Here is a 14106-nt window from a genome sequence, read left to right as displayed (position 1 = left end):
CAATGCGGTTTAGCAAACAAATCTCCAACGATAGGAAATTTGTTGCATAACAACGTCTCCATACAATGGAATACTTAGCAGCCATTAAAAATGAGCAGAAATATACCATTAACGACATCTGGAAAGATGTATCTGACATATTAAAGGGGGAAACAAAAAAACAGGCTACAAAACATGATGTGCAGTAAGAGCTGTATCCGTGTTTCAGAAAAATAAACATTGTTTTTTAAAAATGACTCTAAACAAGGAGGTGCGAGGGCCAGCCCAGGCCCCGGGGTGTGTGTGTGTGTGTGACGGTAGGAGCTAGGAGCTGTACCTTGAGGAGCATGTGCTTCTCACTGGGAGTCAGATACATCTTGTTCTCATAGTAATCCACGCAGATGTTGACAATGTCAGCCAGCAGCTCCTCGTAGCCCGGGATCACTTCCAGTTGCTGATGTAGACACTAAAGAGCAGCGCCCCCAACTCTGGTTAGCCACGCCACCGGGGAAGGCCCACGGCTGGGCAGTGCGAGCGCTTGCAGCCTCTGACCACCAGGGGGCGGGGAGCCTGCCTCTTCTCCTCAATGTTTCCACAGCGGTTGGTCTGAACTCAGGCACATGCCCCTGGCAGGGAACACCCTCCCCTTGGGGCCCTCCATTTTATTTCAAGCTTTCAAGTGCTTTCAAGCTTTACAGCAACAGGCTGCCAGTAATCTCAGCTTAGTTCTGAGGGTGTGGACTTAGCCAGTGATGTCTCTTCAAAAGATGATGGGAAGACCCAGCCCAGCGGAGGAGAGTTGGGCCAGCAGGCTCCTCCCTCCTGGCAGGAAGCAGCAGCAGTACAGACACCTTTCCCATAAGAGAAGGGTCTGAGGTCTCCACCTCAGGCCCTTTCGCTCGCTCCAAAGGGACAAACTGGGCCCCTGATGGGTATCCAGTGGAAGGCACTGCTGGTGCTTTCCACTGACAACCTAGGGCTGTCTTCAGGAAAGAAACCCAGAGCCTCAAAGCTGATAGCCTTTTGTATTTAACAAAGAACAGGAAGGGCACAGGAAACCAGCAGCATCTCTGAGAGAGACCTGAGCCTGAAAACCCTTCAAAGAGGGAGGGCCCCCCTCAGCCTGAGCCCTGCTGACATTCTTGCTGGTACCTGCTTAGGTTGAACTGACAAATGAGCAAGATAGGTTACATTAAGTCAGGCTGAGCGTGAGAGCTGCGGCCAAGTGGCAGTAGTAACAACATCTTCTTATGTCCTTGCCATTTGTCAGGCTCTGCATACTGAGGGCTATTTATACAGTATCTCATTTATTTCTCACACTAGTTCTATGAGATGGATTCTCATAATATTCTCAAATCAACAGCCCCATTTTACAGATGAGAAAACTGAGGCCTAGACCTTCCCCAAGGTCTCACAAAGGGTCAGTGGAGGGTTCAGACTCCAGAACCCATGCTCTCAATCTATGCTAATGCTAGGGCAGAATACTGGCTGAGAAGGCTTTCAGGGAACAAAATGTGGAGCTGGGGAAAGGGTCGTCTATAGTTGGTAGGGGAGACTTAAGTCTGCAGCTTAATTCTTGAGGAGGGCAGTGGGGATGTTAGATCTGGATTGAGCGCCTCTTCTCCTGGTCCACCTGACTATGGACCTTTAGACCCCTGCCTGTGTCCTGGGACGCCAGGACTGACAAGGAGTTTGCCATCACCTGGGTGATCCTGTTGTGGTTGGCCAGGAACATGGAAAGGTTCTGCGACTCCTGGATAGACTGGGGGTCTGCCATCTTCCTCAGGAACTGTGCCGCCCTGAAATACGGGTGTTGCAGAGAAGATTGCTCAAGCACAACCTCCTTAAACCAGGCCTCATGGGTTCCCACTCCCACTTAAGCTGGAGGTACACTGTCCCCGAGGTTCAGGAGCTCTGACTGACACAGGTGACTCAAGCATCAAAGGAGAGGACGCTTTGGAGTCATTTCATTTGGAGCTGTTCAGGCCCTTGTGATAAGGGTGCCTGAAATTACGAGGCAAGAATGCACTGAAGCTCAAACTGCAAGTTTAAGGGCAGCTAGCACCCTATCAACCAGCCACAGGTGGTGAAGACAGAGTGAAACGAGCATCCTTGGGCCTCTCTCGCAGTGACTCCAGTGAAACCGCACATGGAGAAGTCACGGAGAAAGAACCCCAGGCAGAATGCTTTGTTTTTGTTGTGTATTTATGTTCTTTGCTGGGAAACCTCAGCGTTTCTAACACAAAGCATTGAAACCTCAGCATTTCTAACACAAAGCATTACACGGAAAACCAAAGTCTAGTTAAGCTAACAGGATTAGAGGTAAAGGGACAATGGGTGTGGGGAACACAGCAGGACTTCAATGGAGAAAACGGCGATAGCCCAGACCTTTCCAGCCTGATCTGGTGGTGGTGCGGCCTGTGTCATGACTATGGCAACAGATGAGACACCTGCCTTGTTTATGACCCTTAGCCGGTCCACAAAGCATGTTGGTTGTGACCACAATGGAAGGACTTGGCTAAACTGGGGAGAACTTGGGGAAGCTATGATATTATGAGCTGTCTATGAAATCTTTGTGAAAGGTGCCATTTCGGAGTCAGGCTTGAGATGGGGCTCTGGCTGCTGGGCACCCCCAAGCTTCATAATTTACTTAGGATACAATTTTGAGAATTAATCTGCTGTTTGCTTCTTCCAGTTACTATGGAGCCTTCTAGGTACTTTGATGTGGTTCAAGGAGGAGGAGCCTTTCATCAGTGACACAGAAAATCCTTCCCCAGGGATGTGTCCAGACAACACAGAGGAAATCTGCTGCTTTTGACTGCCCTCCCCTCCAACCCCACTTATGAGTGGCTATACCCCCCATTCTCAGTCCTTCTCTCTTATGAGCTGACACTGACTAACCTCACGGGCAAGCACCTGTTCAGTCAGAGTCCCCACCCACCATAGTGACTAATGGAGGGGTTAGCACATGACAAAGCTGGAGCAATGACAACCCTTCCTGGGACTTCTGCAAAAGCATTCGCAAGGAGGAGTGTCCTTTCCTTCCTTGGAAGCTGGAGTGGCTACGCTGAAGGGAGGCTGAAAGTGGCTGGAGGCCACCACAGGGCCCGAGCCTGCCTGAGAATGAGCCGATACTGGTGAAAGTTAAGCTGAGAGGTAGATGGAACCAGACCAGCATGATCTGTGTACCTGGGTCCAGGTGCACCGGGACTTTCCAGTTCTGGGAGCCAATCCAGTTCCTTCTTTCTGGAATTGGCTTTCTGCTTCTTGCAGAAATGACTAATGTGACCATTTTATGATTATCTCACTGGTCCCACAACGCATGGGGCAACAGAAAATACTGCTGCACCATGGGTTGGGAAAATGGAGATTTAATTCTGTCTTGAGACAGAAAACCCTGCCAAGACCCAGTTCTCCAAAGACCCAGCTCTGCTTCTTATTCCTTAAACCACAAAGACAGACCCGGGCCCAACCCTGCTGTGCTTGGGGAGTGGCTAGTTTGGCTGCGAGAAGGAGCCCATTAGAGGGTCTCCACCCTCTTTCTCCCCTTGGCTGGCTCCCGAGGAAGAGGGGTCTGGGGGATGGGGCCTGACCTCTTGTAGGCAGAGTGATCGTTCTTGACGCTGCACTTCATATTCTTCAGCTCGTCCAAGACGGCGAACATGTTGATGAACTTGCCCAGGGTCAGGAGGTAGGCCTCAGAGACGAAGTCCTTCCTCCGCTCGGCATGGCACAGCCGCTTCACCTCATTGCAGAACCGCTCAATGGCCTTGCGCTGCGGGCGGAGGGGCAGTGAGTACAGACGCGGCAGCCCAGTAGGGCAGCTCACTGCACTCTCGGGAGGTGGGGTCAGGGGGAGCAAGGTCAAGGCTCCCCTGGGGCTCTGGTCAGAGCCTGAAAATTTAGAGAAAGGCCAATCTGCCAGGAGGCCTTTCTCAGAGGAGTCCCTAAATCCAAAGTCGATTGCCAGAGGGCAGCCTGGAACCTTCCCCCAAGTGAGTCAAACCAACGAATTCACTTACCGGGCCTCTGTTGAGAAACATTATATGTTATTCATTTCTTATGTCCCAGCGCCTAGGATAGTGTCAGGCACCACACAGTAAGGGGGTAGAGACCAAGCGAGAGACATCCAGAGAAAGAGGGTCATTCATCCAATAAATAGTATTTACTGAGTATTTACTATGCGCCAGGCACCATGTTAGGCATTGGAGTAAAAGCAGGGAACACAACCAAAACAAACAAACAAACAAACAAACAACAACAACAAAAGAACCCCTCCATCCTAAGCAATTTATATTCTAGGGAGGGAAGACAGAAAACAAAATAAATTCTCTATATTAGAATGTGATATGTGCTATGGAGAAACAGAAAGCGGGGGAAGGGGACAGGGAGGGCGGGAGGAACTGAATATTTTAGTGGGAAGATCAGAGAAGAAATCACCAAGAAGTGGTGACTTTTAGGAAAAGAGTTTGAAAGGGGAGAAGGAGAAAGGTAGGATAATTGAGGGAAGTACATTGTGGATGGTGTGACCCACCAGTGCAAAGGCCCTGAGGCAGGCGTGTGCCTGCATGTTCAAGGGATAGGAAAGGAGCCAGAGGGCCTGAAGGGGTGTGAGCGCAGGGAAGGGGCTGGAGACGGGGGGCAGAGAGGACTCATGGCCGCTGGCTCTTGTAGGCCTTTGTCAGGGCTCAGGCCTCAGCACTGAGTGAGTTGAGGAGAAGTGGGAGGGCTCTGAAACAGGGTAATATGGTCTGAATTATATTTTTAAAAGGGTCATGGTGCTGCTGTGGTGAAAACAGACTGTAGGTGCTAATGGCAGAAGCAAGGAGAACAGTTAAGGGAAATGAAAACATGTCCCCACAAAAAAATTTGTCCATCAATCATCATAGCAGCATTGTTCATAACAGACCAAAAGTGGGTACAACCTAAAGGTCCATCCACTAATAAATAGAATGTGGCATAGCCATAGAATGGATTAGTGTTCAGTTATAAAAAAGAATGAAATTCAGATGCATGCTACAACATCGATAAACCTCGACAACACTGTGTGAAGTGAAATAAGCCAGTCACAAAAGGCCACATCGTGTGTGATTCTATTTATATAAAATGCCCAGCACAGGCAGATCCATAAAAGACAAAAAGTAAATTAGTGGTTGGAGCTGCTGGGGGACGGATGGGTAGTATAATGGGGTGATAGCTAACGGGCATGGAGTTTCTTTATGGGGTGATGAAAATGTTCTAAAATTGACTGTGGTGATGGATGTAAAACTCTGTGAACATCCTAAAAAAACACAAAACCCCCCACTGAACTGTCTACTTTAAATGGGCGAATTGTATGGTATGTGAATTATAACCCAATAAATCTGTTACCAAAAACAGCAGTTGAACCACAATAAGAAAAAAGAGGCTAAAGCAGTAACCCAGAGAGACAGAGAGAGGAGGAGGAAGAAGTTACTGCTTATATGTGAGCTCCACTCCACTGGCCTGGGACACCTGACGGGCCAGTCATTCCTCTCCTTCAAAGACCAGACCAGGCTGCACTTGGTCCTTCCAGAGCCTAAGTCCAGTAAAACTTTCTGCAATGATGGAAATGTCCCATATCTGCACCATCCAATACGAGAGCCACTGATCACATGGGGCTACTGAGCACCTACAATGGCTAGGACACACAGGAACTGAATTTTCAATTTCATTTCATTTTAATCAATGTGAATAGCCACATGGGGCTAATGGCTACTGTACTGGACAGCGGAGTTCTAGATTAGTCCACATCCTCCCTCCTCTCCAGGAGGCCCTCAGCTTAGCACTTGATTGGCTTTTGGATAGTTTTTCTCTCTTGGACCTGCCTTCCCAAAGAGAATTTAGGCTCCTGGAAGGCAGGTCCATGACGCTGATATTGGCAGCTTTGATGTGTTAAACCTACTCTGTAACTAGGGCTCTCCCTGGCTCTTTACAGATAGACCTCAGTTATCCTCACCACAAACCTGTTTGAAATGGGCATCATTTCCTAGGAGAAAAAACCGAAGGTGTTAGAGATGCTAAATCACCCACAGGCACATCATTACAGCGGAACCTTCGGTGGCTGTGCCTCTGCCCTGGGTGGCACACATTGGCACCTTCCCCACACATCCCATCTCCCGCCCCCAGGAGGCCAGCGCAGAGCTGGGAGCGGGGCAGACATTCGGCCAGGGCCTGGCAGCCTATTTAGGAAGCTCCAGTGGGGCATGTGGAGGGCAGAGTGCGTGGCACGACTCCCACCCTGAGGTACACACTGGTCCTAACGTGGTCAGGCTGCATTCCTGAACAAGCTTCTGACACACGCGTCATCATCAACGTGTTTGCATTACTTTTCCTTTGTCATTTCTGTCTAACCAGCTTGCCCACTTATCTTCCATTCATGGAAGCCCTTGGCTGTCTTTTCTCTTTTCCTCCTTTAAACGATCACTCTTCCTGGCATCCCAACCGGTCTCCCTGCTGTCATCAGCCCTCTCCCCGCCTGCCCCCCACATATGTACTGCCCCCGCCTCCCATCCATTTCCCACACACAGCAGCCTGATGTTGTAAAACCTCAAATCAGATCGTGTCACTAGAAACCTCCAGCAGCTTCTATGGTGTCTGAATAAAATCCACATATTCTTCTCATGTCCTGCTTCATGGCCGACAGCGAGTGTCATTGATGACTGGGTCCCCAGCTACCTCACCAGCCTCAACTTGTGTCACTCCCGCTCCTCACTCTGCGGCTGAGTTCAGGCTCTTAAACATGGCATCCGCCTTCAGGCCTCGGGGCTTTTCCCTTTGCAGTTCCTTCTGCCTGAAGCCCCCTTCCTCCTGACCATCACATGCCAGCCTTTCTCATCACACAGATCTCAGTTCAAATGCCACTTCCTGAGAGGCCGTCCCTAAAGCTGCACCCACCCATGTGGCAGACACCCTCCATCCCAGAGATTTCTAAAATTTGATTTTACTCACGGCACGTATTATGCCCTGAAAATTACTGTGTGTGGTTTATTGTTAGCCTCTCCTCCGGTGGCCCAGAACACACTCAGATGCTCACTAGTTTGAGGGAGGGCGGGTCTGTCTGTCTTGGTCAACCAAGGGTGTGTCAGGAGCACTCAAAAAGCATTTGCTGAATGAATAAATGTGGCGCAGAAATCCAGACCACCCAGACCACGGTGTCTAGAGGAATGGGCGGGGCTTTCTCAGGTCTCCGGGTCATGACCCGCCCTGACGCCCTCACCTGAAAGTACATGAACTTCATGAGCTTGGTGACCTCTGGTTCCAGCACCTCCACTGTCTTCTCATAGATCTCCACCCGGTTGGGCTGCTCATTGCATTTCACCTGTGGAGAGAGAGGGGTTCCAGACATCCCAATTGGCCTAGGCTCACATCTGTTGCCTTATTCATAGGACTCCTTTTCATTCTCGAATGTACCTCATCTAGGAAGATAAATGATGTGGTCACCCTAGTGAGAGGAGGCTGGGGCAGCCCAGTCTGATGGGTCTGACTCGGGGCAGAACTGCTCCCTAGACATCGCCTGCAGGAAAGAAACCAGTTGGTCCCAAGAACAGAAAGCTCCTCCCCTTCAATCTGCTCTGTGCCCTGACCCGGAGCTGTACACACGTCTAAGCTGATCTGCAAGGTCTCCCTCCTTCAGCCTTTGCCCGACTCTGACTCCAGAGGGGCCCTGTCAGATTCTAAGCAGAGAACAATATTCTGTCCATTGCTCTGGATGCATTTGGGGCCAAAGCTGCCTGGCCATTCTCGGGCCCATCAAGAAACCCATTTTCTCCGCCCAGTGGTTTTCAATGCACCAGAATCGAGTGGCCGATGTTTTCACAGGATGCACACCCAAGGCTGCTAACAGGGCAACCAAAACTGACAGGTGAGTGAAGGGTACGCACAAAGACATTCTTCACATTGTTTTTAGGAATTCTTAAAATAATAGGCACGAGCTACACCCACCAGTCATTGATTAAATGGATACAATAGGACACATTCATTCAATATTACTACATAACTGTTAGAAGGAATGAGATGGATGTATGTGAACTGACTTGGAGGGATTGCTACCATAAACGGACAGATGAAAACAGCTGCAGGACAGTAAGTGTAATTTAACCCCATTTTTGTTAAACAAAACAATGTGTATGTTTGTGTGTTCATATATAACGCCCATATATATAATATACAGAAAATCTGAAAACGGTGCAAACTAGACTGTTCATACATCGCTACTTCTGGGGGCTAGAATTAGAGTAAGGGAGAGGAACAGTTTCTCTCTTTACACATCTGTGCCTTACTGGATTTGTTAAAATGGGACACGCAAGTTATATGACAATGATAATAATGGCAATACAACACATGTATGTGTCGACTTGGACAAATGTCAGTAAAAAGAATAGAGGGTAAAAAAACAAGTGGCAGAGTGATGCAAATAAAGAACAGACTTGTGTAATTGATAATAATTTACAAAATAATAATCATAGGAATGTTCATGACAGTCAAGGAAAAAGATCCAGACGACCAGGCAGCAAAATCTCCAAAACGTCCGTAGTGCTCATGCTTGCTAGGAGGTGAGTTTGGGTGGTGGGGCTGAGGAGGTGGGGGATGTCTTGCTTTTTACTGTTTACCTTTCGGCACTGGTTCAGGTGTTATACACTTAGTACATACTGCTTGCAAAATAAAAGATATTGAACACATATTTTTAAAGTAGGGTTCAGTTTTATGGGAAGCTCTCGGAATGTCACCTGGAGCTCAGCTATAAGGATGGGGGTGATGTGGAAGGTGGTCATGCCCGCATGGCAGCAGGCGAGCCACCTGGCAAGGACTGTCTCACCTGGGGGATGGCCCGGGAACAGCTGCGCCAGGTGTACAGCATGACCGCATACTCATGCCCTTCCTCCAGCATTTCATTCTGAAAAGCAAAACACGCTCATCAGGGAGAAACTCAGCCAGCACCACAGGGCTTCTCAGCAGCCCCCCAAGTCCTCACTACTCAGTGTGTTGGTGGACCACATCACCTGAGGGGCTGATTAGAAATGCAGAGTCTCTGGCCCCTCCCTGGGTCCACAGAATCCAAACCTGCATTTCCATAACATTCCCAGGTGACCCACATTCCCAGAGGCACAGTAAGTTTGAGAAGCACTGGCCTAAATTACCCATCAGATACCCATAGGTGCTCTGTATAAGCAAGCCACATTTTCCAAGGATGGATGGCCACTTAGAAAGGAGGCAGATCTATCTGTTCCAACAGCAAAAGTTGTCCCAGATAGCAAGAAAATAAGCAAGTAGTAAAATACGCACAGCAGATTGGTTAAAAACCCAGAGTTATAATTATGAAAGTATATTACTGTATATGGAAAAATATTTTGGTGGAATATACACCAAATTTTGACTAGCAAGCTCTCTGTGGGGCTGGATTAATAGTTTTCACTTTTCCTGTCATATAAACTATAATGTTTGCACTTTTTATGAGAGCCCATGTTAATAGTTCATAAACAGGAAAATGATCAATTTTTAAAAAATAATATGGAGCAGATGGCAAAACCAACAACAGCATGAAGAATAAATCTGAAAAAATGCAGTGATGACTCACTCGCCTCACCTATTAATAGTAAGGGCGACTGTGGCAAGAGCCCTAAATTCAGGGTCCAAATATCTGGGCTCAAATCTCAGCTTCATCACTCCCTTTGCCCTTTGGCCTTCAGGAAATAACTGAACCTAAGATTCTTCATTTAGTGACAAAGACAATAACAACCTCAGATAATTTTGAGAATTAAATGGAATACAAATACAAACACAACACACACACACACACACACAACACACACACAGCACACACACATACACATGTGCACTCCCACACGCTAGGTAATCTGTAAAGGGAGCTACAACTATTACTAGGAAAAAGATAGTCTATCAGTTTCTCAAAAAATTAAACACAGAGCTATCGTATGACCCAGCAATTCTACTGCTAGGTATATGCCCAAGAGAAATGAAAACATAGATCCACACAGAAACGTACATACTTGTTCATAGAAGTTATTGTTCTAATAGCCAAAAAGTAGACACAACCCAAATGTCCATCAACTGATGAATGGATAAATAAAATGTGGTCTAGCCATACAATAGAATAGTATTCATCTGTAAAAGAAAGGAAGTGCTGACACATGTTACAACCTGGATGAACTTTGAAAACATGATGCTAAGTGAAAGGAGCCAGATACAAAAGGCCACATATCGTAGGATTCATTTAGATCAGCAGTTCTCAACCTGTGGGTCGCGACCCCTTTGGGGGTCGAATGACCCTTTCACAGGGGTCGCCTAAGACCATTGGAAAACACATATTTTCGATGGTCTTAGGAACCGAGACACCGCTCCTCTATCCGTCTCCATGCTTCAAGACAAAATTTCATTTACTTGTAATTAGAAATAAATATTTCACAATATATAATTACATATTGTTTTTGTGATTAATCACTATGCTTTAATTATGTTCAACTTGTAACAATGAAAATACATCCTGCATATCAGATAGTTACATTATGATTCATAACAGTGGCAAAATTACCAGTTATAGAGTAGCAACGAAAATAATTTTATGGTTGGGGGTCACCACAACATGAGGAACTGTATTAAAGGGTCGCGGCATTAGGAAGGTTGAGATCCACTGATTTAGATGAAATGTTCAGAACTGACAAATCCACAGAAAGATAAAGTAAATAGTGTTTTCCTGGGGATGGGAAGAAAAAGGAATTGGAAGTGACTGCTAATGGGTTTGAGGTTTCTTTTTGTGGTCATGGAAATTAGACAGTGGTGATTGCTGTCTAACATTGCAAATGTTTTTTTAAAAGCCCCACCGAACTGTACACTTTAAATGGTGAATTTTATGCTATATAAAGGATATCTCAAAAAGAACAGTATAAAAAGGGTATTATAAGACCATCTCTATTTGTAAATGTATTGCTACAAAAATGAACCTTCACTGATTCATTTTTTTTTTATCCCACTTAACATCTCTACTTCATAACATCTTCCTAGTACAAGAACAGATTTAACCTGGAGTTTATTGCTTTTTATAGTTTTGTTTGCAACAACAAATATCACTGACGAGTCACGCTTTTAATCAGTATTTTTAAAATCAGTAACGAGTTGTCCTTGAGATGACAGAGAACCAGGATCAAGCTGGTGGGTCTCCTGCTGCCATTGCTTCAAACCACATGTCAAAAGAGGGAAGTGTGGGCCGGCCGAGTGGCTCAGTTGGTTAAGAGCTCGCTCAAGAGTTGGAGCTGTAAGCAACAGGGTCCCTGGTTTGATTCACAGCCTGAGCTGAGCTGCAGTTGAGCTGCCAACAGGTGGCAGGATGGCTCAGCTAAAAAAAAAAAAAAAAAAAAAGAGGGAAGTGACAGTCATATAGGGAACGTGTGTCTACTTGTTAGCACCTAAACTGCCCACTGGTAGGTGTGAATATTCCAACTTGTTCATTTAATGAATGTTACTGATTGCTCAGGGGTCCCAGGCTCTGGGCTACTTGGAATAGGGCAGTGAGCAAAAATGATATAGACGCTGCCCTATGGACAGTTCAGTTGACTGTCAGCCAGATTTATTGCATAATTATGCCTGGAATATAAACGTCAGGAAGGTGTGCTGGAAAGAGCCCTTATTGGGGCCACAGGAGACTTGAGTTCTGGTCCTGGCTCTGCTTGGGCTCACCTTTTACCTTGAAAATGTCATGGTTTTCACATATGGGGGTAAAGAGTTGGCCTAAATCACTGGTTCTCAACCCCAACTGCACATTAGTCACATGGAGAACTTTGAAAACTGGCGATGCTCAGGTCATGCCCCTCTAGAAATAAAACATTATCCCTGGGAGGAGACCCAGGTATCAGTATTTTTTAATGCCCCCCGGGTGAATCCAAAGTACAGCCCAGGTTGACAGTGGCAGGACTAAGGATCCCTAAGGTTCTTTACATTTGTAAGATTCTGTAAGTCCATGACTTAAACCCAATGTGAGTTCAGCTGAAATTTCAGGGCTGGTAGTGACAGGCCGAACCTCTCAGCACTTACTTTGGACACCCTGCCCCCATGTTACCCCCAGCAAAGAATCCTCAATTATGCCGCATAGCTAGTCAAGTATGTCGTCTATACTTTCTCCTCCTCCTCCTCCTCTTTTTTCTGGCTACCCTGCCCTTTGAGAGATTCACCTTGCCTGAGTGTGGGCAGGAGAAACACAAGAAGGCGAGCATCTAATGAAGACCCTTTGCTGCTGATAAGCTACTCTAGGCGAAGATTTAACAAGGTACAAGGTGGGAACTGTTGAGTAAAGTGAGATTTTGGCACTAATATGTGGGATCCGAACCGGGGCCCTCTGGCGTCCCAAGCCAACTCTTAACCATCGTGCCACTCGGCCGGCCCTGTATACTCTATTCTAAAACACTATCAGCACCATCCCTGTTTTGGCAAAACAATGGCTCCACAAAGATATCCATATCCTAGTCTGCAGAACCTGTGAATATAATACCTTACATGGCAAAAGGGACTTTTGCAGATGTAATTAAGTTAGGAACCTTGAGACGGGGAGGCTATCCTGAATTAGCTGGTGGACCCAAGGTAATGACAAACGTCCTAAAAAGTGAAAGATGGAGGCAGGAGAACCAGAGAAGGGAAGCGAGGACGGAGGCAGAGATTGGAGTGATGTAATTGCTGGCTGGAAGGGGGCTGAGCCAAGGAGTATGGACAGCCTCTAGAACAGCGGTTCTCCACCTTCCTAATGCCACGACCCCTTAATACAGTTCCTCATGTTGTGGTGACCCCCAACCATAAAATTATTTTCGTTGCTACTCTATAACTGTAATTTTGCTACTGTTATGAATCTTAATGTATCTTTTTGTTTTCCGATGGTCTTAGGCGACCCCTGTGAAAGGGTCGTTCGACCCCCAAAGGGGTCGCGACCCACAGGTTGAGAACCGCTGCTCTAGAAGCTTGAAAAAGCCAGGAAACACATTCACCTTGCGAGTCTTCCAGAAAGGAATGCAGCTCTGCCAACCCCTTGATTTTAACCCTGTAAGACCCATGTCAGACTAGTGACCAAAAGAACTGTAAGCAAACACATCTGTGTTATTTTAGGCCACTAAGTTTGTGGTAATCTGTTATGGCAGCAATAGAAAGCTCATACAATCCCCCTCTAAACTGGCCCCTCCTCCTGACCTGCCTACTGGGGCCCCTGACATGGTATATCTAGGGCGCTGCAGTCAGTGTAGCTCCATTCCCTCTGCTCCAGCACCCAGCTGACTATTACGCCAGGTAATCTGAACCTCCCGTGTCTCTCGTATCCATATCCTCAGCCATCCCTCCTGCCACCGCCCTGATTCGGCCCTTAATACCGCCAATGTAGACAACTTAATCTCAACCGATTTACGAGTCATCTCCCAATTCATTCTGCGCATAACTAACAAATGAAGCGTATTCCCCAAGCAGAGTTCTGTTCACGTTTCTCCCAGGGATAAAAATGTTCCATTGCTTTTGATTCTTGATTAAATGAATGAAAGCCCTCTGTTATGGGCTGAATTGTGTTGTTCCTCCCCTCCACCCACCCAAATTCATGTTCACTCCTGACCCCCAGCACCTCAGACTGAGACTATGTTTGGAGATAGGTCCTTTAAAGAGGTGATCACGTTAAAATGAGGCTATTATGGGGGGGGGCCCCATCCAATCTGACTGGCCTCCTTTTAAGAAGAGGAAATTTGGACACAAGAAGAGACACCATACGTGTGTGTGCGCACAGAGGAAAGGCCACTGTGAGGACACAGTGAGAAGGTGGCCAGGGAGAGAGGCCTCAGGAGAAACCAACTCTGCCGACACCTTGATATTGGACTTCCAATCTCCAGGACTGTGAGAAAATAAATGTCTATTATTTAAGCCACCCAGTCTGTGGTATTTTGCTATGGCAGCTCTAGCAAGCGAATTAACCCTCCATGTGCTGACCCTTATCTAACTTTCCACAAGTGCCACAGAGAAGTTCCTTGCATGTACCTTACTGTCCGATCCCAGGCAGTCTCAGAAGTTTTGCCTCTGTGCCTTTGCTCATGCTGGATCCACAAGCTGGTATGCATGTGCCCTCTCGTCTCT

General features: G+C 47.0%; 1 protein-coding gene across 1 annotated transcript in view; it reads right to left on the bottom strand.

Annotated features, from left to right (window-relative positions):
* The window catches only part of CYFIP2 (cytoplasmic FMR1 interacting protein 2), a 116583-nt gene that overhangs the window by 83525 nt on the left and 18952 nt on the right, over positions 1-14106 (bottom strand). Inside the window, exons 4-8 of the mRNA XM_019653964.1 lie at positions 8816-8893; positions 7217-7318; positions 3573-3754; positions 1682-1778; positions 317-445 (exon numbers count right to left, since the gene is read on the bottom strand). Coding sequence (XP_019509509.1) covers positions 317-445; positions 1682-1778; positions 3573-3754; positions 7217-7318; positions 8816-8893 — 588 coding nt within the window. The remainder of the gene's footprint in view (positions 1-316; positions 446-1681; positions 1779-3572; positions 3755-7216; positions 7319-8815; positions 8894-14106) is intronic.

The sequence above is a fragment of the Hipposideros armiger genome, unplaced genomic scaffold (assembly GCF_001890085.2).
Source record: "Hipposideros armiger isolate ML-2016 unplaced genomic scaffold, ASM189008v1 scaffold_211, whole genome shotgun sequence".
In the NCBI taxonomy this organism is placed as follows: Eukaryota; Metazoa; Chordata; class Mammalia; order Chiroptera; family Hipposideridae; genus Hipposideros; species Hipposideros armiger.
The sequence above is the reverse complement of the archived record's forward strand: the minus strand, read 5'-3'. Positions and strand labels throughout refer to the sequence as shown.